Genomic DNA, 22664 nt, shown 5'->3' with positions numbered 1-22664 from the left:
AGGGAGAAAGCAGAACTATTTAACTCATGTTTTGCATCTGTCTTTACACAAAGGGATAAAACAGTCCAACCTATCAAAAGCAGCACCACAAAAATCAGATTAGGAACACAAATTGAAATAGGGAAGAAAATGGTAAGTGAGCACCTGTCTACCCTAGACGAGTTCAAATCACCAGGACCGGATGGATTACACCCCAGGGTTCTGAAGGAACTAGCAGATGATATCTCAGAACCACTGAATTATATCTTTCAGAGATCCTGGAACACCGGGGAACTACCAGAGGACTGGAAAAGAGCTGATGTGGTTCCCATCTTCAAAAAAGGGAAAAAATTAGATCCAGGAAACTACAGACCTATCAGCCTGACCTCAATACCAGGAAAGATTCTGGAAAAAATAATCAAGCAACGAATTTGCGAACACCTAGAAGTAAACAAAGTAATAGCCAAAAGCCAACATGGATTTGTCAAAAACAGATCATGCCAGACTAATCTTATTGCATTCTTTGATAATGCGACAAAATGAGGAATGCCGTTGATATAGTTTACTTGGACCAGTAAGGCTTTTGATAAGGTAGACCATAACCTACTACTAGATAAATTAGAAAAAAGTGGGTTAGACAGCATCACCACCAGATGGATTCGTAACTGGCTGACCAACCACACTCAACGGGTAGTCCTCAATGGAACTGCATCTTCATGGAGGAAAGTATGCAGTGGAGTACCCCAAGGCTCTGTTTTAGGCCCAGTACTCTTCAACATCTTCATCAATGATTTGGATGAGGGAATAAATGGGGAACTCATCAAATTTGCAGATGACACCAAGCTGGCAGGAATAGCCAACACTCCAGAAGATAGGCTTAAGATACAGAAGGATCTTGACAAACTTGAACATTGGGCACTATCTAATAAAATGAAATTCAATGGTGAAAAGAGTAAGGTTCTACATTTAGGCAACAAAAATGGAATGCACAGGTACAGTATAGGTGATACCTTGCTCAGTAGTAGTAACTGTGAAAGGGATCTTGGAGTCCTAGTGGACAACCATTTAAATATGAGCCAGCAGTGTGCAGCAGCTGCCAAAAAATCCAACACAGTTCTAGGCTGCATCAACAGAGGGATAGAATCAAGATCACGTGAAGTGTTAATGCCACTTTATAAGGCCTTGGTGAGGCCACACTTGGAATACTGCATTCAGTTCTGGTCGCCACGATGTAGAAAAGATGTGGAGACTCTAGAAAGAGTGCAGAGAAGAGCAACAAAGATGATTAGGGGACTGGAGACTAAAATATATGAGGAACGGTTGCAGGAACTGGATGGATGACAACCGACTCAAACTCAACCCCTCCAAGACGGAGTGGCTGTGGGTACCGGCTCCCCAGTTCAGCCAATTAATTCCATCCTTGGCCATCGGGGGTGTTCAACTTGCCCCCGTGGAGCGGGCGCGCAATTTGGGCGTCCTCCTGGATGCCCGGCTGTCCATGGATGACCATGTGACAGCCGTGGCAAGGGGGGCGTTCCACCAGGTTCGCCTGGTGCGCCAATTGCGCCCCCTACTGGACCGGGAGGCCTTACGCACAGTCACTCACACCCTGGTGACGTCCTGCCTGGACTACTGTAACGCTCTCTACATGGGGCTTCCCTTGAAATGCACCCGGAGGCTACAGCTGGTCCAGAACGCAGCCGCGCGGGTAATTATGGGGAGTACTAGGTACTCCCATGTGACACCTTTCCTGCGCGAGCTGCACTGGCTTCCTGTGGTCTATTGGGTGCGTTTCAAGGTTTTGATAACTATCTTTAAAGCGCTCCATGGCTCAGGACCTAGTTACTTGCGGGATCGTATTCTGCCCCATACATCCCTGCGACCAATTCGCTCGCACAGAGAGGGACTCCTCCAGGTGCCGTCCACCAGACAGTGTCGAGGGGCGGCGCCTAGGAGTAGAGCCTTCTCTGTGGCGGGCCCAGCCCTGTGGAATGACCTCCCTCCGGATATTAGGACTACGCCTGACCTCCGTTCCTTCCGAGTTAAGCTCAAGACCCACCTATTCCAAGTAGCTGGCCTGGCTCAACCATGATCTAACTATATCGCTCCTGATGGGTTTTTATTAGTGTAATTCAATTGAATTTATTTATTGGGGTTTTTAAATATTGTGACTTTTTAATTGTTTTTTAGCTATCAGCCTACCTCCTCCTTGTATACGTCTTATATACGTCCTTGTTATATGTATGTCCTGTCCAGATTTGTATTGTACTTTGTATTTTATTTGTTTTATTGTACGCCGCCCCGAGTCCTTCGGGAGAGGGTGCGGCTTAGAAATAAATATTATATTCTATTCTATTCTATGTTTAGCTTAAGAGAAAGAAGGACTAGGGGAGACATGACAGCAGTGTTCCAATATCTCAGAGGTTGCCACAAAGAAGAGGGAGTCAAGCTATTCTCCAAGGCACCTGAGGGTAGAACAAGAAGCAATGGGTGGAAACTAATCAAGGAAAGAAGCAACTTAGAACTGAGGAGAAATTTCCTGACAGTTAGAACAATTAATCAGTGGAACAGCTTGCCTCCAGAAGTTGTGAATGCCCCAACACTGGAAGTCTTTAAGAAGATGTTGGATAGCCATTTGCCTGAAACGGTATAGGGATTCCTGCCTAGGCAGGGGGTTGGACTAGAAGGCCTCCAAGGTCTCTTCCAACTCTACTATTGTATTATTGTATTATTGTATCTCTGCTAAGTTTACTACTTTTAACGTCCATTCTTGGATAGTAGGCAACTCTTCCTTCTTCCAGTATTGCGCCACCAACAATCTTGCTGCCGTCGTTAGGTTCAAAATCAAGTTAGTCTCTGACGGTACAATCTGAAACTATACCTAACAAAAACAACTGGGGTGTGAACTTTATCCTCTTTTTCAAAATATTTTGAATAACCCACCATATTTTTATCCAAAATGCTTTAACTTTTTTACAAGTCCACCAAATATGATAATACGTGGCACCAGCACAGTCACATCTCCAACATTTAGATTGTAGATTCGGATACATACAGGCTAGCCTTTTTGGATCTAAATGCCATCTGTACAGCATCTTGTAGAAATTCTCTCTCAAGTTCTGAGCTTGTGTAAATTTTACATTTCTTGCCCAGATCTCTTCCCATGTATCCATCATTATTGGTTCTTCAAAATTTTGTGCCCATTTTATCATACAATCTTTAACTAATTCTGTTTCTGAGTCTATTTCTATCAATACATTACACAACCTTTTTATGTGCATTTGACCCTGGTCCCTAATTTGTTTTATCAAGTTATCCTCATTTTGGATAATACCAGATTTCTGGTTTTTTTCCATCTAGCCTGTAACTGACCATACTGAAACCAGGTTTGAATTACCCTTTCGTCTCTTAATGCATTCAAAGATTTTAACTGTGGTACACCTCTATCCATACTAAGAAGTTCTGCATATGTAGTTACATCTTGTTTTTGTTCAATACTTATGTTCTCTATAGCGTGTCTGGGCACCCCCCACAGAGGTATCTTGTCGTTTAGCCTATATTGATATTTTTTCCAAACATGGAGTAAGGCATTCCTTAAATTATGACTTTTAAAGATCTTATCGGCCTTCTTGTCATATATTAAATAAGCATGCCAGCCATATACCAAATCATAACCCTCAATGTTCAATATTCTATCCTCTGTTAGGTTAATCCAATCGCTAATTGTTGTTAAAACTGCTGCTTCATAGTATAATTTTAAGTTGGGCATTTTATTTTTTATTTATTTAATTATTTATTTATTTTTCTTTAAAAAAAGACAAAACAACACATACAGAACAAGAGCAAGTAAAAAAAAAGGAAAAACAATTTCATCAAGCATGTCGTTTGGTTACAAGTTTTTGTGCAACGGTTTTTACAATTAAGAATAAAGTCACTGATTATCCATTAAACATAACTAAATATTTCATTGAGCATTGTGTGTTCAAATTACCATTAGTATTCTTTCATTTGTGGTAGCCCTTATTTCCTTAAATCCATAATTATCTATTAGGTAACAATAAGTCTTTATAGAATTATATCACCAATCTCTAAGAAATAAGAATAAGGATTAAATAAAAAAATTCCCATTACTTCATATTACACATTTCTACTTTCAGTTAACCATAAAATTTTCAATCATCCGCAACTCCAAATATAATTTTCCATTGTTAATTATCAATCCATGTAGTCATTAAGTATTTCAATTTATATATGTATCCATTGTTCATTACATCATCATTAATCCATTTTATATTATAAAATAGTCACTAACTACAATTATACCTAACGATTTAAATCATCCCAGTCTTATACATTAAGTACATTATTCTTCTTCATATATCGTATAAGTAAGTAATCTATTTCATATTAAAAAATTAACAGTACCCGAACACGATCAAGACTACCTAAATCTTTTTTTGATATGGCAGATGATTTTGAGCTGAGAGATATCTGGAGAGAGCGAAATGCTACAGAACAGGATTTTACTTTTTTTTCAGATAGGCATCAATCCTTTTCTAGAATTGACTTTATATTAATTACAAATGATCTTTTTTCTAGGGTGAAGAAGACTAAGATATGCTCAAGAACAGATCACAATCCGGTTTGGATAGAAGTTAAAAATGAAGAGAGACCAAGGAGATCATGGAGACTGAATGAAAATCTATTTAGATATGAGAAAAATGTTATGGAATGTAAAAAATTATTGAAATAATATTTTGTTTTTAATATGTGTAAAGGGACACCTATGGATATGGTTTGGGATGCAAGTAAGGCATACATGAGGGGTGTTTTAATGAATTTGAATAATATCCATAGATACGAACAAGAAAAGAATAATATCCATAGATACGAAAGGGGAAAAGAAATGTAGGGAACTAGAAGCAGAGATTTAAAAGAAGGAACAGGAGTTAATATCCAAGCCACATGATAAAAAGATAAAAGAGATAATTAGCTTGTTGCGAGGGCAGTTCAACATGTTGATATCAGACCAGGTAGCTACTAACCTTCTATATGCTAAGCATAGCACCTTTTGTAATGCCAACAAACCAGGCAGATGGTTATCATATATGCTAAGGAAAAAACAAAGGTCTCGTATAATAGAAAGAGTACAGAATAAAGGTAAAGAAGTTTTTCAACAGGATATGATTAAAAAGGCTTTTTTATAATTTTACACAAGATTGTACGCTGGTGACAAAATACAAGGTTTAAATATTGATAGATATTTGGAGAAAGAAAATCTCTATACTTACAGACCAGCAAAGAGCAGGACTGAATCAACCTGTAACCATAGAAGAGATTCTTCTGGCAATTAAACAGTTAAAAATGGGTAAGGTTCCAGGCACAGATGGCTTGCCTGCAGTCTATTATAAAAAGCTACAACTAGAGATGGTGGAACCTCTTAAAGAATTATTTCACAAAATCCAAGTGGATGGCAGAGTTCCACCATCCTGGAGAACTGCTTTTATTTCTTTGATCCCTAAAGAGGAACAGGATCCTACCCAGCCAAAAAACTATAGACCCATCTCACTATTTAACACAGACTATAAAATTTTTGCTAAAATATTGGTAAACAGGTTGATGCCAATCATGCAACAATTGATTCATAATGATCAGTCTGGTTTTATACAAGGCAGACAAATGAAAAGCAATGTAAGGCAAATCATTAATATAATGGAATATCTGGAAAAGAACAACCAGGTCCCAGCAGTGCTCTTATTTTTAAACGCGGAGAAAGCATTTGATCAAGTTAATTGGCAATTTTTAATAAAAATCTTACAAAAGATGCAGTTTGGAGAGCATTTTATACAATCTATTACAGCAATATACCAGAAACAGACAGCTCAAATTATAGTTAATGGAGGTCTAACAGAATCTTTCCAAATTGAGAAAGGAACAAGACAGGGATGTCCCCTGTCTCCCTTATTATTTATCTTAACCTTGGAGTTGTTGTTGAATAGAATACGTGGGTCCGATGAGCTTCAAGGAATTAGGATCAGACAGTACGAATACAGAGTAAGAGCATTTGCGGACAACCTGGTTGTAACTTTAACCCAGCCGGGGGGATCTGCTATAGGCTTAATGAATGTAATTAATCAATATGGCCAAGTATCTGGGTTTAAAATAAATTTAGGAAAGACAAAGATGATAGTTAAAAACATATCTATAAATCAAAAAGAAGAACTACAAAGAGTAACAGGATGAGAGATAGTAAAAAAGGTCAAATACTTAGGAATATACATTACAACTTCGAATGGGAAACTATATAAATATAACTATGAACCACTATGGCAAAAAATACAGGCAGAAATGAACAAGTGGGAAAAATTACAACTGTCCTGGTTGGGAAGGATAGCAGCAGTTAAAATGAACGTCTTGCCTAAGTTTTTATTCCTTTTTCAAACGATGCCAATACTTAAAAAAGACGCAAACCTGGAAGAATGGCAGAAAGGTATTAATAAATTTGTTTGGGAAGGGAAGAAACCGAGAATAAAACTTAAAATAATGCAAGATATATGTGAAAGAGGAGGTTTGAAAATGCCTAACTTAAAATTATATTATGAAGCAGTAGTTTTAACAACAATTAGTGACTGGATTAATCTAACAGAGGATAGAATACTGAATGTTGAGGGTTATGATTTGCTATATGGCTGGCATGCTTACTTAATATATGATAAAAAAGTAGACAAGATCTTTAAAAGCCATATCTTAAGGAATGCTTTGCTGCGTGTTTGGAAAAAATATCAATATAAACTAAATGACAAGATACCTATGTGGGGGATGCCCAGACATGCAATAGAGAACATAAGTATAAAACAAAAACAAGATGTGACTACATATAGAGAACTTCTCAGTATGGATAGAGGTGTGCTGCAGTTGAAATCTTTGGATGTATTAAGAGACGAAAGGATAATTCAAACGTGGTTCCAGTATGGACAGCTGCAGGCTAGATGGCAAAAAGATCAGAAAATTGGTATTATTCAAAATGAGGATAACTTGGTAAAGCAAATTAGGGACCAGGGTCCAATGCACATAAAAAGGTTGTACAATGTATTAATAGAAATAGACTCCGAAACAGAGTTAGTCAAAGATTGCATGATAAAGTGGGCACAAAACTTTGAGGAACCAATAATGATGGAAACATGGGAAAAGATCTGGGTAAAAAATGTAAAATTCACACAAGCTCAGAATTTGAGAGAGAATTTTTATAAGATGTTTTATAGATGGCACCTTGATCCAAAAAAACTAGTGTGTATGTACCCAAACTTACAATCCAAGTGTTGGAGATGTGATAGTGCTGATGCCACGTATTACCATATTTGGTGGATCTGTAAAAAAGTTAAAGCATTCTGGATAAAAATATGGTGGATCATTCAAAATATTTTGAAAAAGAGGATAAAATTCCTGCCCCAGTTGTTCTTGTTAGGTATAGTTCCAGATTCTACTGTTATAGAAACTAATTTGATTTTGAACCTAACGACGGCAGCAAGATTGTTGGTGGTGCAATATTGGAAGAAGGAAGAGTTGCCTACTATACAAGAATGGACATTAAAAGTAGTAAACCTAGCCGAGATGGCCAAAATTTCAGCGTATCTGAAGGATCACTCAGATGAGAAATACAAGCTGGACTGGAAAAAATGGATTGATTATATTCAAAAGAAATACCAGATTAAAAAGCTTCAATTAGCTTATGAATGAAGGCATAAGCAATACTACAAATTACTCAAAGTTAGCTGGAGAAAGGGGGAGTTAAAGCACAAGAATGGTTGAATGTTAAAATTAGTTGGCTTATGTTAGCATATGTTTGTCAAATGATTATACCCTGAACTTTGCTCTGGGAAGTCGGGGGGGAGGAAGGGATGGAGACGGGGTAGGGTTGGGGGGAGAGGGAGGGAAGGGAGAAAACAATTGTAAAACTTATTAAAACTTTAATAAAAAAAGAAATATTTAGTTATGTTTAATGGATAACCAGTGACTTTATTTTTAATTGTAAAACTGTTGCACAAAAACTTGTAACCAAACGACATGCCTGATGAAACTGAGGAAAGTTTTTTTTTCTCCTTGCTTTTGTTCTGTATGTGTTGTCTTGTTTTCTTAAAGAAAAATAAATAAATAAATAAATAAATTTATTTTTTAAAAAAGAGAGAGCCATGTCCCCAATACCTGGCAAAAGTTTGAGGTATCCCAGTTGTGGGCAGAAAATAATCCACCAGGCCATGCATCTCATCCTGCACCAATAACTATACAAGTGAAGCCTCTAGCCGTGCCTGTCTGCCTCAGACAAGAAAAGTTATCCTCGCTCCGTTGTATGGGCGATTCAGGATCATATTGTCAAATATTTAAGAGCGGGCATTCTAAGAACAATGCAATCCCCCTGGAATATCCGAATTCTACCCATACCAAAACCTGATGGCTCCTTCAGGCCAGCTTAGGACCTGAGGATTGTGAATTTAGCCACAATCACGGTCCACGCCGTTGTTCCCAACCCTTATACCCTTTTGAGCCTGATCCCCACCTCAGCCAATTGGTTCTCAGTGGTAGATTTGACGGACACCTTCTTCACCATCTCAATACATAGAGGCAGTCAAAAACTGTTTGCTTTTGAGTGGGAAGACCCAGTAACAGGTCGAAGGAGGCAGTTTGCTTGGACTAGGCTTCCCCAAGGATTAAAAAATCTACCTACCCTTTTTGGCAAAGCCCCTGATTGGTATGTTTCTAGCAGGAACCTTACAAGTCTGGACTAATGAAAGGAACCTCCGAGCCCATGCATTCTCCATGAACATCGGCGTATGTGTAGGAGAAAATGGAGTTTTCTTTCTAAATAGACTCCCTGGCAGCGGTGGTTTTACAAAACCGGCGTGCCATAGATCTCTTAACTGCTGAAAAAGGTGGGCTATGTGTATTCCTGGGAGAAGACTGCTGTTTCTATATGAATAGATTAGGAGCGGTCCGAGGGGTGGTCAAAGAACTGCGGGACTGAGCATCCTCAATTGGTCAAAGAATGGAAGGGGCAGATGCCTGGTTTTCTTGGCTACCGGGATAAGGTTGGATTAAACAAATGCTGTTTCTTTTGCTATGTGTATTCTGTATGCTTATATTGTTAATCAAAAACTCTGTAATAGACTAGACTCAATTGTGGCTATTAATAGAGTCTAGAAGGGGGGGAATAGAGCAGGATAAAATGTGAATTAAAATATAAGAATAAGACGTGGCAAAAGGGACAGATAAAAAGCTTGATTGTAAAAAGACAGGGAAATGTCATCAGCCTTCAACCACAGAAGTCCAGTAAAAGTTCCAGTAAATGTCCTTATGTCAAAAGCCCAAAACCACAAGGTTCAGCTAAAGTTCGCATAAAGACACGTAGTCAGTACCTATGGCCCAAGACAAAAGGAGAAGTAAGACCCCATCTCCTTATAAGGCTTTTTCCTCAAGGTAACCAATAAGAAACGAGTTAAGTGTTTCCGTGTTGCGCCGTTTTTTTAATTAAAGTTTTAATAAGTTTTACAATTGTTTTCTCCCTTCCCTCCCTCTCCCCCCAACCCTACCCCGTCTCCATCCCTTCCTCCCCCCGACCTCCCAGAGCAAAATTCAGGGTATAATCATTTAACAATCATATGCTAACATAAGCTAACTAATTTTGACATTCAACCATTCTTGTGCTTTAACTCCCCCTTTATTAAACTAGCTTTGAATAAATTGTAATATTCCTTATGCCTTCATTCATAAGCTAATTGAAGTTTTTTAGTCTGATATTTGTTTTGAATATAATCAATCCATCTTCTCCAGTCCAGCTTGTACTTCTCATCTGAGTGGTCCTTCAAATACGCTGAAATTTTGGCCATCTCTGCTAAGTTTACTACTTTTAACATCCATTCTTGGATAGTGGGCAACTCTTCCTTCTTCCAGTACTACGCCACCAACAGTCTCGCTGCCGTCGTTAAGTTCAAAATCAAGTTAGTCTCTATAACAGTAGAATCTGGAACTATGCCTAACAAAAACAACTGGGGCAAGAATTTTATCCTCTTTTTCAAAATGTTTTGAATAATTCACCATATTTTTATCCAGAATGCTTTAACTTGAATGTACTAAGAGAGGAAAGGATAATTCAAATGTGGTTTCACTATGGACAGCTGCAGGCTAGATGGCAAGAAGATCAGAAAATTGGTATTATTCAAAATGAGGATAACTTGGTAAAACAAATTAGGGACCAGGGTCAAATGCACATAAAAAGGTTGTATAATGTATTGATAGAAATAGACTCCAAATGGAAACATGGGAAAAGATCTAGGTAAAAAATGTAAAATTTACACAAGCTCAGAATTTGAGAGAGAATTTTTATAAGATGTTTTATAGATGGCACCTTGATCCAAAAAAACTAGCGTGCATGTACCCGAACTTACAATCCAAATGCTGGAGATGTGATTGTGTTGATGCCACGTATTATCATATTTGGTGGACTTGTAAAAAAGTTAAAGCGCCGTTTTTGAGAATGTATAAGAATGCGTGCTTCAATAAAGAAGGTTGTTCAGAACTTGCAATACTAGCCTTTGGCTAGTTTTCTGAACCTGGCTGCCAATAAACTTCTTCTTGCATCCCGAGACGTCTAAGCCTGTCATTTTCTGCCACAATTCTGGCAACCGTGGCAGGACTTAGTGCGATATTTTGGTGAGGACGGAACGGACCGATCAGTGCCCCATCTAGGCCGTCTCTTGCAACACCGGGAGAGGGCTGGGTTTTAACTTCCTACACGTTACAAAAAAGTAACTACCATTGCAACATCCCCATGGTCACCTGATCAAAATTCATATTTGTGACAATTGCAGCGTCCCGGGATCACATGACCCCATTTTGCAACCTTTTGACAAGCTTTCAATGGGGAAGCCGGATTCACTTAGCAACCGTGTCACTAATTGAACAACTGCAGTGACTCGCTTGACAACTGTGGCCAAAATTCACTCAACAACTGTCTGGGTGAGCAACAGAAATGTTGGGCACAGTTGTGGTTGTAAGTCAGGAACTGCCCGTGTCCGGAGGGTTCGCCTCCTTCTCATTAGCAAAGGAGGGGGAGGGGCGGCTTTGGAACTACACAATCCCGGAAGAATCCTTAGCAAGAAGAACGTGAGGGGTGCAGGTGTGTCTTTGTGTAGTCCGCTGGGGAGGGGGGTGTTCCCTGTGTGACACCCCCCCCTCAGCCACACCCCGACTCTCTCGATCAGCAACGGCCTTCAACTAGGAGCCCCTCGGCGCCCCCGCCGCCCCCCCCCCACCGAGACCTCCGCGGGTGGCCCCTCCTTCCAGCGCACCATTCGCAGCCCCGCCCTCCTCCCGGAAGACCAGGCGGGGTGAGGGGCGGGGCCTGTGGCCTTGAGTGGCAGCCGCCCCCTCGCCTTTGTTCCCTGTCCGACGACACCGCGCCCTTGAAGCCCCGGCCAATGGGAGGAGGACTCTGCTTCCGAGGCGGGCGCTGACGCGGATTGACGCGGAGGGCAGCCACTGAGTCCCCTCTTCTCGGCGATTGGCGCCGCTTTCCTCCAATCAGAGTGGCGAGTCTGGCGGGCGTCCAATCCTTGATGGGAAGGGCGCGGCTTCCCGCTGCTGTTATCGTCCGTCGCCTTCCGAACGAGAGGAGTCCGATCGGGGCTTTGCTCGCGGGAGCGGCAGGCGGGCGGTGACGGAGCGGTGGCTCTTCCAGTCGGGGACATGTCGAGGCGAGTGGGGCTCCGGCAAGCCGCTTGGAGGAGACGAGTGGCCGCCCAGGCGACGGCGGCGCCCGACTCGAGTTCCTCCGGGAGACTGCGCCGCTCGACGGCCCCCCGGCCCTGAGCCCCGGCAGCGCAGGCGGACGCGGCCCGCGGAAGGCGAGTAACGGCCCTCCGGGAAGCACCCTCAGCCGCCGGACTACAACGCCCGGCATGCCCCGCGCCGAGGCGGAACCAGGCGGCGCGCGCGGCATCATGGGGCCCGGGATGGAGTGGGGGAGGGAGGGGTTGCTGGGCGCGCGGCATCGCGGGAAGTGTAGTTTTGGCCAGCGGAGGAGACTCCCGGCCGAAGAAAGCCCGAGGGCTGGCCTTGCTGGGGCCGCGGGACATTTGCGCGACTTCCAGTGTCTGGGGGGAGGGGCAAAGAAGCGGGGGCTCCGCCTGTTCTCCGGAGCTCCTGAAGGCGAAGACAAGAAGCAACGGGTGGAAACGAATCAAGGGGAGAAGCAGGCTGGAATTGAAGAGAAACTCCCTGACTGTGCGGACAATTAACCAGCGGAACGACTTGCCACCAGAAGTTGCCCCGTCACTGGATGCTTTGAAGAAGAGACGGGACAGGCATTTGTCCAGGATTATGTAGGATTTCCTGCATCAAGTAGAGGATTGGACTAGACCACCTCCAAGGTCCCTTCAAATGCTGTTATTCTGACTCCACCAAGCGGACGTCATCCCATCTTGGGTTCCATGGAACCCATTGAATTGCTTTGGAGGAGTTGCACACTAAATGCCCCCCCCCCCCCAATTGATGCCCCCTAACCAGGCTTGCCCCGCTGCTCAGAGGCCTGACTCGAGTGGGGCCAGTCCAGCCTTGCTTTGTAAGGCAAGGGGGCTCCTCAGGCACTCCTAAACGCGGTTGTGGCTTACCACAGAGAAGCTGCACAACATGCTGCTGAACCACAAGCAGCCCTGCCTGCCTGCTTAGCCCCAGACGTGCCAGAGGTGCTTCCCCAGGCCAGCCCGGAGTCCTTCCAAAGCCTCCCATCGGCTCCCCAGAGGAGCCTTGTGCAGCCTGCCTTAGTGTCCTCTTGCAGAGAGGGCTAAACTCTCCAGGAGGAAGGGCTGCTGCGGGAGGCCCAACGGGCAGCTTTCCGGCTGCCAAAAGCCCCACCTCTAAAAGAGGTCAGATGCAGAGTTGACCATGTGGTTTTGTCTGGTAGCCTTTTGGGGGGGGGCAGCAAAGGGAATCTCTGGGGGCACAGCTGGCACTTATTCTTCTTGAGGCTTTTGATGATCTCCACTGCTCCCTTGGTGGCATTTCTCTCCCCAGCCGTTTCCAGCCTCTCGTCCCAAATCTGTTCCTCTTTTGAGGTCCGGTTTTCAGACGAAAAGCTGCTGGGATGCCCCTCCCCAAGTGTTAAGGAGAGTGCCCTGCTGGGGATCCCCCTGGCTGAGCGGCCGAGCTCTCTCTCCCATTTCCCCAGGTGTAACCGGAGGATCCCTTTTCTTTCTCTCTGCCAGGGAATTCAACTGCACAGCAAAGTTCCGAAGGCCTCTTTGGCCCCAGGAAGTGCAATAATGAAGCTGTTGGAAAACTCCAGTTTTGAAGCCATCAACTCCCAGTTGACAGTGGAAACGGGAGACGCGCATATTATCGGCAGGTGAGGGTGTTGGCACTTTGGAGGAAAGGGGAGCTGGGGGGGGAATCTTCAGTTATGGTCTCCCGAATTAATATGGCTTCACATGGCAAATTGGTGTCAATTCTGGGCCAGAACCCATCCTGCGAAAGAGCATCCCCCCCCCCCCCCCCCCGGTCTAGTGATTCCCGTGAGCAGCCCTTGGATCTCCAATCAGAGCAGCTGCTCGGCCTTTTGGCCGCATGTCTTGAGCAGCCATGGGGGTCTCCTTTTGTGGACATGCCTGATTGCGGAAGTTCATTCTTCCTTTTGCTGACTTCAGCCGCTTCTTTCCTGAGAGCCGTTTGGTCTCCTTTCCGTTCTTTTCCTGAATTCTCCTGGCTGTCTCTTCAATTCAATGTCACCTTTTGTTTTCACCGGCGACTCCACACGTTCTCCTAGGTAGCTCCCCTCCATCCCTCGGGGCCTTCGTTTTTAATTACCTCCCTGGGAATCATAGATTTGTCCTCAATTGCAACTGCCTTGAAATTGGGCTGTGAGAAAGAATGGGCAGAATCCTTGGGGGAGCCTCGGCCCTTTTAGCTGAAATGCCATCTCTATGCAGAGCAGTCGATGATTTACCATATCATATAATATGTTCATATATTGTATTATATGTTAAATTTACACGCGGCCCATCTCACTGTCAGGCAACTTTGAATGAATGAACAAACAAATGAATCAAGAATTATTCTGATTCATTGCTGACTTGCCTTGTGGGTGTGTTTAAAGGAACCAAGCCTCTTTGGTTCATGGCCTGGCCTGGGCAGCAGGCAAGAGGGGCCACCGTCTGGCAGATGCTTTGTTTCTGGCAGCCTTTATAATCTGAAAAGATAAGCTGGCTGGCCAAAAAATGGGTCCTTCCCTGAAAAAGAGGCACCAGCTCCGCTAGCTCAGGAGGAAGCGGTGGCCCCGAAGCGACCTTGGCTGGGGGTGGATGTGGGGCTGGCCTCAGGGGGATCCCTTCATCTCCCCACAGGATCGAGAGCTATTCGTGCAAGATGGCCGGGGACGACAAGCACCTCTTCAAGCAGTTTTGCCAGGAGGGTCAGCCACACGTCCTGGAGGCTCTGTCGCCGCCCCAGACCACCGGCATCAGCCCTAACCAGTAGGTGCACCCAGGCCAAGCCTCCCATGCAAAGGCCACGCTCCCCCAAAGGCCCGTTTGGTTTGCCCCACCAGTCAGCTGCACGGGCGCGGCTCCCTTGGAGACAGGAACAGGAGAAGCAAGGGGGCGGGTGGGGAGGAGGGTAATAAAGGGGCCTCTTCCCAGCCTCCCCCTCTAGGCCAGGTCAGCCGGCTGGCCGGCCTGCTTGGAGAAAGCCTGCTTTACCCTGTCCCCGCGGGGGACGTGGGCAGCGTCTCTCCAGCCCTCCCAACTGAGCTGAGCAGAGCCCAGATTGCCAGGGGACCCTGGCTGCACCCTCCAAGGCAGGCCTGGGGTCAGGCGGTGTGTCTGTCGCGCCAGGCTCAGCAAGAGCCAGAGTGGAGACGAGGAAGGTCCCCTCAGTGACAAGTGCAGCCGCAAGACCCTCTTCTACCTGATTGCCACCCTGAACGGATCTTTCCGCCCGGACTACGACTTCAGCGCTGCCAAGAGCCACGAGTTCAGTCGGGAGCCCAGCCTCAACTGGGTAAGTGGGCCTCTTGCCCTCCGCACTGGCAGGGCAGCCAATCTTGCAACCTACTGGAAGCCTCGCCCAAGGAATTGAGGGTGTGCCCGGGAGAGACCTCCAGGGACTAGGGGGCTGGTAGCGCTCAAGAAGAAGGGAGCGTTGTGGCTGGAGGACCCTCAGGTTGCTCTGAGGGGAAGGAGAGGGTTGGGGTCCCACTGCAATCAGGCCTGGCCAGATCTCCCTCCTTCCCGTTACCCCCTGTACCTAGCCCAGAGGTGGGGCAAACGTGCAGTGCCCGGCCACTCCTGAAATGCTGCATTGGCTCTTCCACCAACTTCCGCATCCTGTGGAAAGACTTTCTGGGAACCGCAGGATGCGCTAGTTCCTCCCCTTTTGCAGTCCCAGAGGTGTCCATTTGGGGGCGTTTTTCAGGTGGTGAATGCCGTGAATTGCAGCCTCTTTTCTGCCGTCCGGGAGGATTTCACTGCCTTGAAGCCTCACCTGTGGGACGCCGTCGACCAGGAGATCTGCCTCTCCGAGTGCGACATCTACAGGTGGGAGGCCGTGGGGGAGTTTGGGAGGACGGGGCGGGAGGGAGGGCGTCCCCAAGCGAGGCCCCTCCAGCTCCCCTTCTGTGCCGCAGCTACAACCCGGATCTGGATTCGGACCCCTTTGGGGAGGAGGGCAGCCTCTGGTCGTTCAACTACTTCTTCTACAACAAGCGCCTGAAGAGGATAGTCTTCTTCACCTGTCGCTCCATCAGGTGAGGGGGGGCATGGGAGGGGGTCCCTGGCTCTTCTCCCAGCCTCCGGGGTTTGTTCTGAGCCCCCTTTGCATCCCCCCCCTCCAGCGGCTCCACCTACCCTCACTCCGAGGCTGGGAACGAGCTGAACATGGAGCTCAGTGAGGACGATGCAGAGGAGACCCCCGGCAGCTGCGACAGGGACGGAGGCAGCATTGAGGCTGAGAAGTGAGTCGTCGTCGTCCCCCCCGCTACTCCCCCCCCCGACCCCTCCTGCTGCCGTCTGGTGGGGGTCATTCTTGGGCCAAGCCTGGCCGCCTCGCCTGGGCTGCAGAAGTGATGGGCGCCCTCTTCTGCTGACAGGAGGCAGGTGGCCTGCATGTGATTCCTGTGCCGGGGGCTTCTCCCATGGAGGACGGCGCTGCCAGCTCTTTCCCCAAACAACTTGGTGTTGTTGCGTTGCTCTGGCTGCCCTGTGGATGCTGCGTGAGCAATTGGCGCCTCCGAATGCCCAGGATGCCTCCAGCAAGTCCTCTGCCTGCCCGCTCAGCCTTCAGGGATCCAATTCTTGCCCGGCAGCCGCCTTGTGACTCTGCGCCTTTCCTGCCCTGCCTGGGGGACGCAACGATTTGCAGGCAGGGAGACACAGCCGAGCCTGGCTGATGGGAGGGGGCCCCGGACTGGCTGCTGCGGGGGCTCCTTTTAGCCATGAGACCCTGGAAGGAGAAGCTGAATTAACATGGGGAAACCCCCCCTTTTTTTTATTGCCCCCCCAAGACTTTTGCCATCAAATAGCTGGAGTGGCATTTGGGGCCCTCTGGCTTCCCCAAGGGCTCCTAGAGATTTTATTTTTGTATTCCTGCCAAGGGTCTGCTTGCGCCCCTCCCCAGCACTTTCACCAGCTGCAGCAACAGTGGCTCCCCCTTCCCACAGACTGATGGAGGCTAGCTTCTCCCCCCCCCCAACAGGAGCCCCCAGCAGCGCGCTCTGCACTGAAGGGGCCAGGGCTGTCCATCCGTTTACCTGTCCGTCCATCTGAACAGCAGCCCCCTCCTCGTCTGCCCTGCTCTCCTTTTGCACTGACTCAGATTCCTGCCTGGGGGCCTGTATCTTTGTGTGTCTTTTGTGGGAGTGGGCAGGTGCCATCGTCTCTGCTGCAAACATTTGGACAGCCTGCCCCCCCCCTCACTGGGGCCAATGGTGCCCAAGCAATGGTGGGGACAGCGATTCCTCACAATTCCCTGCAGTATGGGGGGGGGGGGTGCTATTCTCCAGGGCACCCTCCAAAATTCAGCCTTGCATAGAGACACTCCAAATCTGCCCATTGCAGGAGCACTTAATCTCCCCCCATGGAACGTTTGGTCCCTCTGGAAGACATTCAACTCCCCCCCCCCCTGTTCTCTCCACCACGACCCCTCCCCCTTGTTGGCTAGTGCTTCTGTTGGCTATAAAGGTTTTTTCTCTCTCTCTGACTTGTCTCTCTGGAGGATTTGGGGTGGGGGGTGGGGGTTAAGCGGGAGGGGGGTGAGCCCTGGGGGCTCCTTGTTTGCTTTGGCCCTCCAGGGGGGAAGGCCAGGCAGCCCCCTCCTCTGGTTGAGAGTTTTCCACAAAAGGAGAAACCCCAATTGGGCGGGGGAGCAAAAGGGGCGCTCCGGATGGTCACGGATCTCCCACCGGAGTCGGGCTGCAAACGCCGCGGGGGGCGCGGGCCGCCTGACACCCCCCTCCTCTGCTCTTGGGCTCCACGCGCGGGGTCGGTGGAGGGGCGGCTGGCGCTGGGACAGGGTGGAAAGCAGGCGGGGCGGGGCTCTTTCGGTCCTCGCTGCGATCAAAGCCCGGGTGAGCTGGGCTTGGCCCAGGGCTCTCGCTCCGTCTGCCCGGGACTACCGGCGCCGGAGACCAATGTCCCGGCGCGGGGCTTGGAGCTGAGACCCCGGGGCGGCCCGTGTGCGGAGAGCGCTCGACTGCGCCCTGCCTGCAGGAAGCGGCGCCGCAACCGCCCGGCCGTCGCCTGGGAGACCCGCCGCCAGGTGCCTCCAGGCGCAGGTGAGCCGCTCTTGGCCGGGCGGGTGGAGGGGTCGCCCCGCCGAGAGGAGCGCTTTGGCTGGCAAAAGGCCCGTTTCCCCCGAAGGGCTCCCCGGGCCGGTCTCCGGATGCCGGGCGAGACCTCCTGAACGGCCGTTTCTTTCCTCCTCTCCGCTCGGCCTCCTGCAGCCGCCTCGTGGCGCGCCGCCTGGTTCCCTTCTCAGCCCCCGCCGACCCCCTAGGTAAGCGGGCGACCCCCGGGAGGGTGGCAGCGCCGGCCTACTCCGCGGGGCTGCCGCGCGGCTTGCCGAGGAGGGGCGCAGTGCCAAAGCGGGGGCTGCCTCCGACAGGCTCCCCCGGGCAGGAGTTGAGCGTCTTCTGATGGCATTACAGCCCGCGTGGGAGTCCTCCGCCTGACCTGTGTTTTTGTCTTCAGTTATACAAAAAGTAAAAGTGGGATGAAATATATATATATATATATATTTTAAAAAAAACCCTCCTCAGGGTCCTTGGTGCTCTCTGAGCTTCCTTGTTCTCTCGCGGACATTTCATTCCCCAAACTAGGGAGCATCTTCACTGATATGTTAGCCCTGGTGATGCCACCTAGCTTGGCTCACGTGACTCTGCCAGAGAAGAGCCAAGCTGAAGGAGCCCCCTCATTGCCACTCTCGCCTTCAGGTGTTGTTTTCCTTTATTGGCACAATTCCCCAAGGGGACTCCAAGAAACTAAGCTGCTTGCTAGATATGGAAAGCTATGTGATTGCACCACAGCTGGACTGGGAGCCACAGGTGGGCTACGCAAGCAGCTTCCAGTACTACTCTTTTAAAAATACCTTTCTTCCGTCTCTCTCTGATATCTGTGGCCCTCCTTTATCTGATCCTTTCCATTTCCATCCCGCGGGGCAGAGAGTGGAGAGAAAGAGATTTCAGGAGGTCCCTGTAAGCGGTTTGCCTACTGTGCCCGCAGCTCTCGGCCCCGGGCCATAGCGTGGTCACATGGCTTTCAGTACTCACAAGCCGTGCCTTCTAAAGGAGGGGTCTCCAACCTTGGTAACTTTATGACTTGGTGGGCAACTGAGGAATTCTGGGAGTTGAAGTCCATGTCTTAAAGTTGCCATGGTTGAAGACGTCTGTTGGCAAGAGCATTAGGATACCTGCAGATATACTATCTGAAATAGCATAGATTCTCCATGGCGCTGCTTGGAGAGTCCAAGGAAGGGTTAACACAGCCTATCTGCCCAAGGACTGAGTTGATTTTTTCCCCTGGTCACGCCTCCTTTGCCTCCCTAGGGTCAGTTTTAAAAACTCAGTCCGCCCGATAGGACGTGTTCAGGGGAGTTCCCGGTCTTTGGACAAATAGGCTGGGTTCCCCAAGAAAATTCTCTTAGTGTAGGATAGATAGCAATAAGGATTTTTTCCCTTTATTTCCCTTTTTTTCTAGTACTGATTCGGCTTTTTTCTTATTGTTTTAATAAATTGAGAGTGATAATACGGAGGCATTGGAGGAGCCCACCTGCTGCCCTTGCAGTGCAGGATTAGCTGTGGCCACTGGTCTGGCGACTGCCAGCGAGTGCAGGGACGATCCTAGCTTCGGCGCGCCCCCGGCCGCTCATTAAGGAGAATTTCGGCTGGATTTCTCCTTCGGTGGCGTCCCTGCTGGCTCCGGAGGTTGTGGTGGCCATTTTGGAAGCGACGTGTTGGCGCGCTTTCCAACGGCCGATTTAGACGTCTGGCTGCATTCTGGGCGCGTTTTAAAAGCGCACGAAAGTCGCGGTGGCCATTTTCTCTGCTAATTTTAACAGCAAGCAGCAGGGAAAGCTCTTGGATTCTCCGCACCTCTCTGCCTCTCAGCAGATCGCCGCGGAGAGCTTGGAGTGTCCTGCTTGGGTCACCGACAGTACCAGAGCCTCTTGAGTGACCCTTCGACTGAAGGGGCGGCTGTGGAGTGTCCTGGTGCCTTCTTCCAGCCTCCAGAGAGTTCCAAGATCTGCAGACGCTTAGGAGCCGGCTGGCCAGCATCGACTGCCCTTCTCCAACAGTTTGAACTGATCCACACCTGTGCAGCCATGGCAGACGAAGGTTTGGAGCAGAGGGACGAGCTGGCTGGGCCATCCGCCAAGCGCAGTAGGCCAGATCCCTCGGGCCAGGGGAGAAAGGGTGGTAAAGGGGCAGGGGGCAAACCCTCCCATAGCTCCTCAGGAAATAAGGGCCCCAAGCACCTAGGGGATAGGAGGCTTGAGGGCTCCAGAGAGCAGCCTGACAAGGCCCAGGCCCTTCATCTTCCTCAAACCTGTGAGGCTGAGCTGGGTCCAGTCTTAAGCAGACAAGAGAGAGAGGACTCTCTCTCTAATCTGGGGGATCAGTCTCCTTCCATTAGTGGTAGGGATTCCAGGTCTGGTGATCCTGCTGCATCACTGGGTTATCCTGATTCCCCCAGTTCCTCTGTAAGGGACAATTTGGAGCCTTTCTCTGGCTGTCCCCACATGGGGGGGGGGGGTCCTTAGCTCCTACTCACTATGCAAGGGGTGCAGTCTCTTCTAGGCCCAGGCCTGTTGAGGACAAGGGCCCAGCTATCTCGACAGAGATGAAGGAGGTCATTACTCAGGCCATCTCTCAGGGGGTGGTTGAGGCCTTGCGCCACATGGAGGGTAAAAAGGGTAAGGCCTCGAGGCCTACCTCCTCTCTAGCAGCAGGCAGAAGCCGCGAGCCTGGTTCTCCAGGCACTTCTGTTACCACAGAGGTGTCCACGTGGGAAGATGAAACTGTGGATGAGTTTCAACTTTCGGAGGATGAGGATATGCCCCCCGACAAGCCAGCCTTCACTGGTTTGTACAAGCCTTCCTTGTTTAAGGCCATATTGCACAAGGCTAGGACCTCTGCAGAGTTAGGGACTAAGCCTAAGTATAAGGCCTCTATCCCCATCCCTCAGGACCTTAAGGCGGGTCTATTCAGTGAGACCACCCCAGATCCGGAACTTATTCCAGTTCCTGACATGTTTATGGACGTGGTGCAGCGTCAGTGGGTGCAGCCGGGGACTCTGGCCAATCCCAGTGGCGCAGACAAGACTCTGTTCCCTCTGGAACAGAAGTTGGAGGATGTGTTAAAAATGCCTGAAGTGGATGCTCCAGTGGTTTCTCTGACCTCCTCTTCCTCCCTCCCAGCTGACCTGCTGGAGGGTTTGAAGGCGGAGGACAAGAGGTCCGAGAAGGCCTGTCTTAAGACGCACCAGGCGGCTGCCTGGGCGATCAAGGGTTCCACCTCCTCCTCCTCCTTCACGAGGGCTTCCTTGTTATGGCTACGCCAATTGAGATCCAAGCCTCCCTCCGAGGTGTCTCGCTGGCGCCACGATCTGGACAAAATAATTACTGCCGTAGAATATTCTGCTGACGCTTCCCTGACTGCTGCAAAATTTGCATCCAGGGCGCTGGCCTCCAACGTGACCTCGCGTCACTTGCTATGGCTCCGGCACTGGCAGGCTGACATGAAGGCCAAATGGAAGCTGGCCTCAGCTCCCTTCAAGGGAGGGTTCCTCTTTGGGGATGCATTAGACAAGTTTGTAATAGAGACGAAGGACAAGCGTAAGGTCCTTCCGTCTACCTTCAAAAAGAATGAGAGGAAAAAATAATAATAATAATAAATAAATAAAAAATAATAAAAAAAGAATGAGAGGAAGGGTTCTGGGTCCTTCAGGAAACAGTCCTTTTGAGCTCAGGACACCGCCCAGGCCTCCACCTCTTCCTATCCCTATCAGAGGCCCTACAGCCAGTCCAATGACAGGGCACAGGGCAGGGGCAGCTTCAACCCCAGGGGTAGGCAGCACAACCAGGGTTCCTTTCGAAAGCCCTTTCGAGGGGGCTCCAACAACCGACAGTTCAGACGTGGCAAGTGACCACCACAGGTCTGCTCCCATCGGCGGCTGCCTGCAACTTTATGCAGAACGGTGGGAGGAGATCACCACGGATTCGTGGATTCTAAACACTATCAGGAAGGGGCTGACCCTGGAATTTCTATCCTTCCCGCCCCGAACATTCATTCGTTGCCCTGTGGCCAAAAATCCCATAAAAAGATCCCTCATGCAAGCAGAGATCGAACATCTTCTACTGATAAGGTGCTAAACCGGCATCTGGCCTACAAGCGCTTCAAGATGCAGTCCCTCCAGTCCATTCTCAGCTGCATTCGGCGAGACGACCTGCTCACCTCCATCGATCTCAAGGAGGCGTATCTACATGTGCCTATTCATCCGGCCCACAGGAAGTTCCTCCGACTGTGCTACAACGGCAGGCACTATCAACACAGGGCGCTGCCGTTCGGACTCTCTTCGGCTCCCAGAACGTTTACAAAGCTTCTTGCAGCTGTGGCGGCTCATCTGCGCAAGTTTCCCATCCGTCTGGAGTGCTACCTCGACGACATCATCATTCACTCGAGGAGCCAATCGCAAGCGGCGAAGGACGTAGGTGTCACCATTCGCACCTTGCAGGACCACGGGTTCTCTGTGGAGAAGAGCCACCTGGTCCCTGCAACATGCATACAGCACCTGGGCACCATAATAGACTTGGCCTCGTGCCATGTTTTCCTGTCTCCAGACAGGCTGCGCAATCTCAGGGACAGAATTCGGCAGTGTCGCAGGGCTACAGCCTTGCCGATCGTCCAACTATCCCAGTTGCTGGGGATCATGATCTCTTGCCTCAGTGTGGTTCCCTGGGCTCGCCTTCATGCCAGGGAATTGCAGTGGTTCCTCCTGCCAATGCAGAGGGCGAAGGCGAGCAACTCGACCAGGAAGGTTCGACTTCCACCAAAGGTGTCCCATCCCCTGAGATGGTGGCAGTCACAGGCAGTGGAGAAGGGCTGTCTGTTCAAAGAGCCCGACAGGATTGTTGTGACTACAGATGCA

At 48.8% G+C, this 22664-nt stretch overlaps 2 protein-coding genes and 1 long non-coding RNA gene across 4 annotated transcripts; all 3 read left to right on the top strand.

Moving 5' to 3' along the window:
* The first annotated feature begins 9247 nt into the window (after nucleotides 1-9247).
* Nucleotides 9248-10963, top strand: LOC309391972. Its single transcript, XR_014175367.1, has 3 exons — nucleotides 9248-9362; nucleotides 9470-9481; nucleotides 10488-10963. It is a non-coding gene; the product is annotated as an uncharacterized lncRNA (long non-coding RNA).
* A 633-nt stretch (nucleotides 10964-11596) lies between these two features.
* Nucleotides 11597-17216, top strand: MAF1 (MAF1 homolog, negative regulator of RNA polymerase III). 2 transcript variants are annotated; one of them, XM_081950340.1, is made up of 8 exons: nucleotides 11598-11876; nucleotides 13236-13375; nucleotides 14370-14498; nucleotides 14859-15024; nucleotides 15439-15560; nucleotides 15650-15769; nucleotides 15857-15976; nucleotides 16112-17216. In XM_081950340.1, the coding sequence occupies exons 2-8, from the start codon at nucleotides 13293-13295 to the stop codon at nucleotides 16131-16133; spliced, it is 762 nt and encodes a 253-aa protein (XP_081806466.1). In that variant the 5' UTR covers nucleotides 11598-11876; nucleotides 13236-13292; the 3' UTR covers nucleotides 16134-17216. The 2 variants fall into 2 exon arrangements, with proteins under 2 accessions (XP_081806467.1, XP_081806466.1); XM_081950341.1 differs by lacking the exon at nucleotides 15650-15769 and having other exon boundaries at nucleotides 11597-11876.
* A 129-nt stretch (nucleotides 17217-17345) lies between these two features.
* LOC309391847 (uncharacterized protein) lies at nucleotides 17346-18096 on the top strand. Its single transcript, XM_081952640.1, has 2 exons — nucleotides 17346-17794; nucleotides 17963-18096. Exons 1-2 carry the CDS (start codon nucleotides 17404-17406, stop codon nucleotides 18013-18015), a joined length of 444 nt encoding a protein of 147 aa, XP_081808766.1. The 5' UTR covers nucleotides 17346-17403; the 3' UTR covers nucleotides 18016-18096.
* The last annotated feature ends 4568 nt before the right edge of the window (nucleotides 18097-22664 follow it).

This window comes from Natrix helvetica, assembly GCF_964273705.1.
Source record: "Natrix helvetica genome assembly, chromosome: 4".
Taxonomy (NCBI): Eukaryota; Metazoa; Chordata; class Lepidosauria; order Squamata; family Natricidae; genus Natrix; species Natrix helvetica.
This window is presented reverse-complemented; position numbering and strand designations above follow the sequence as displayed.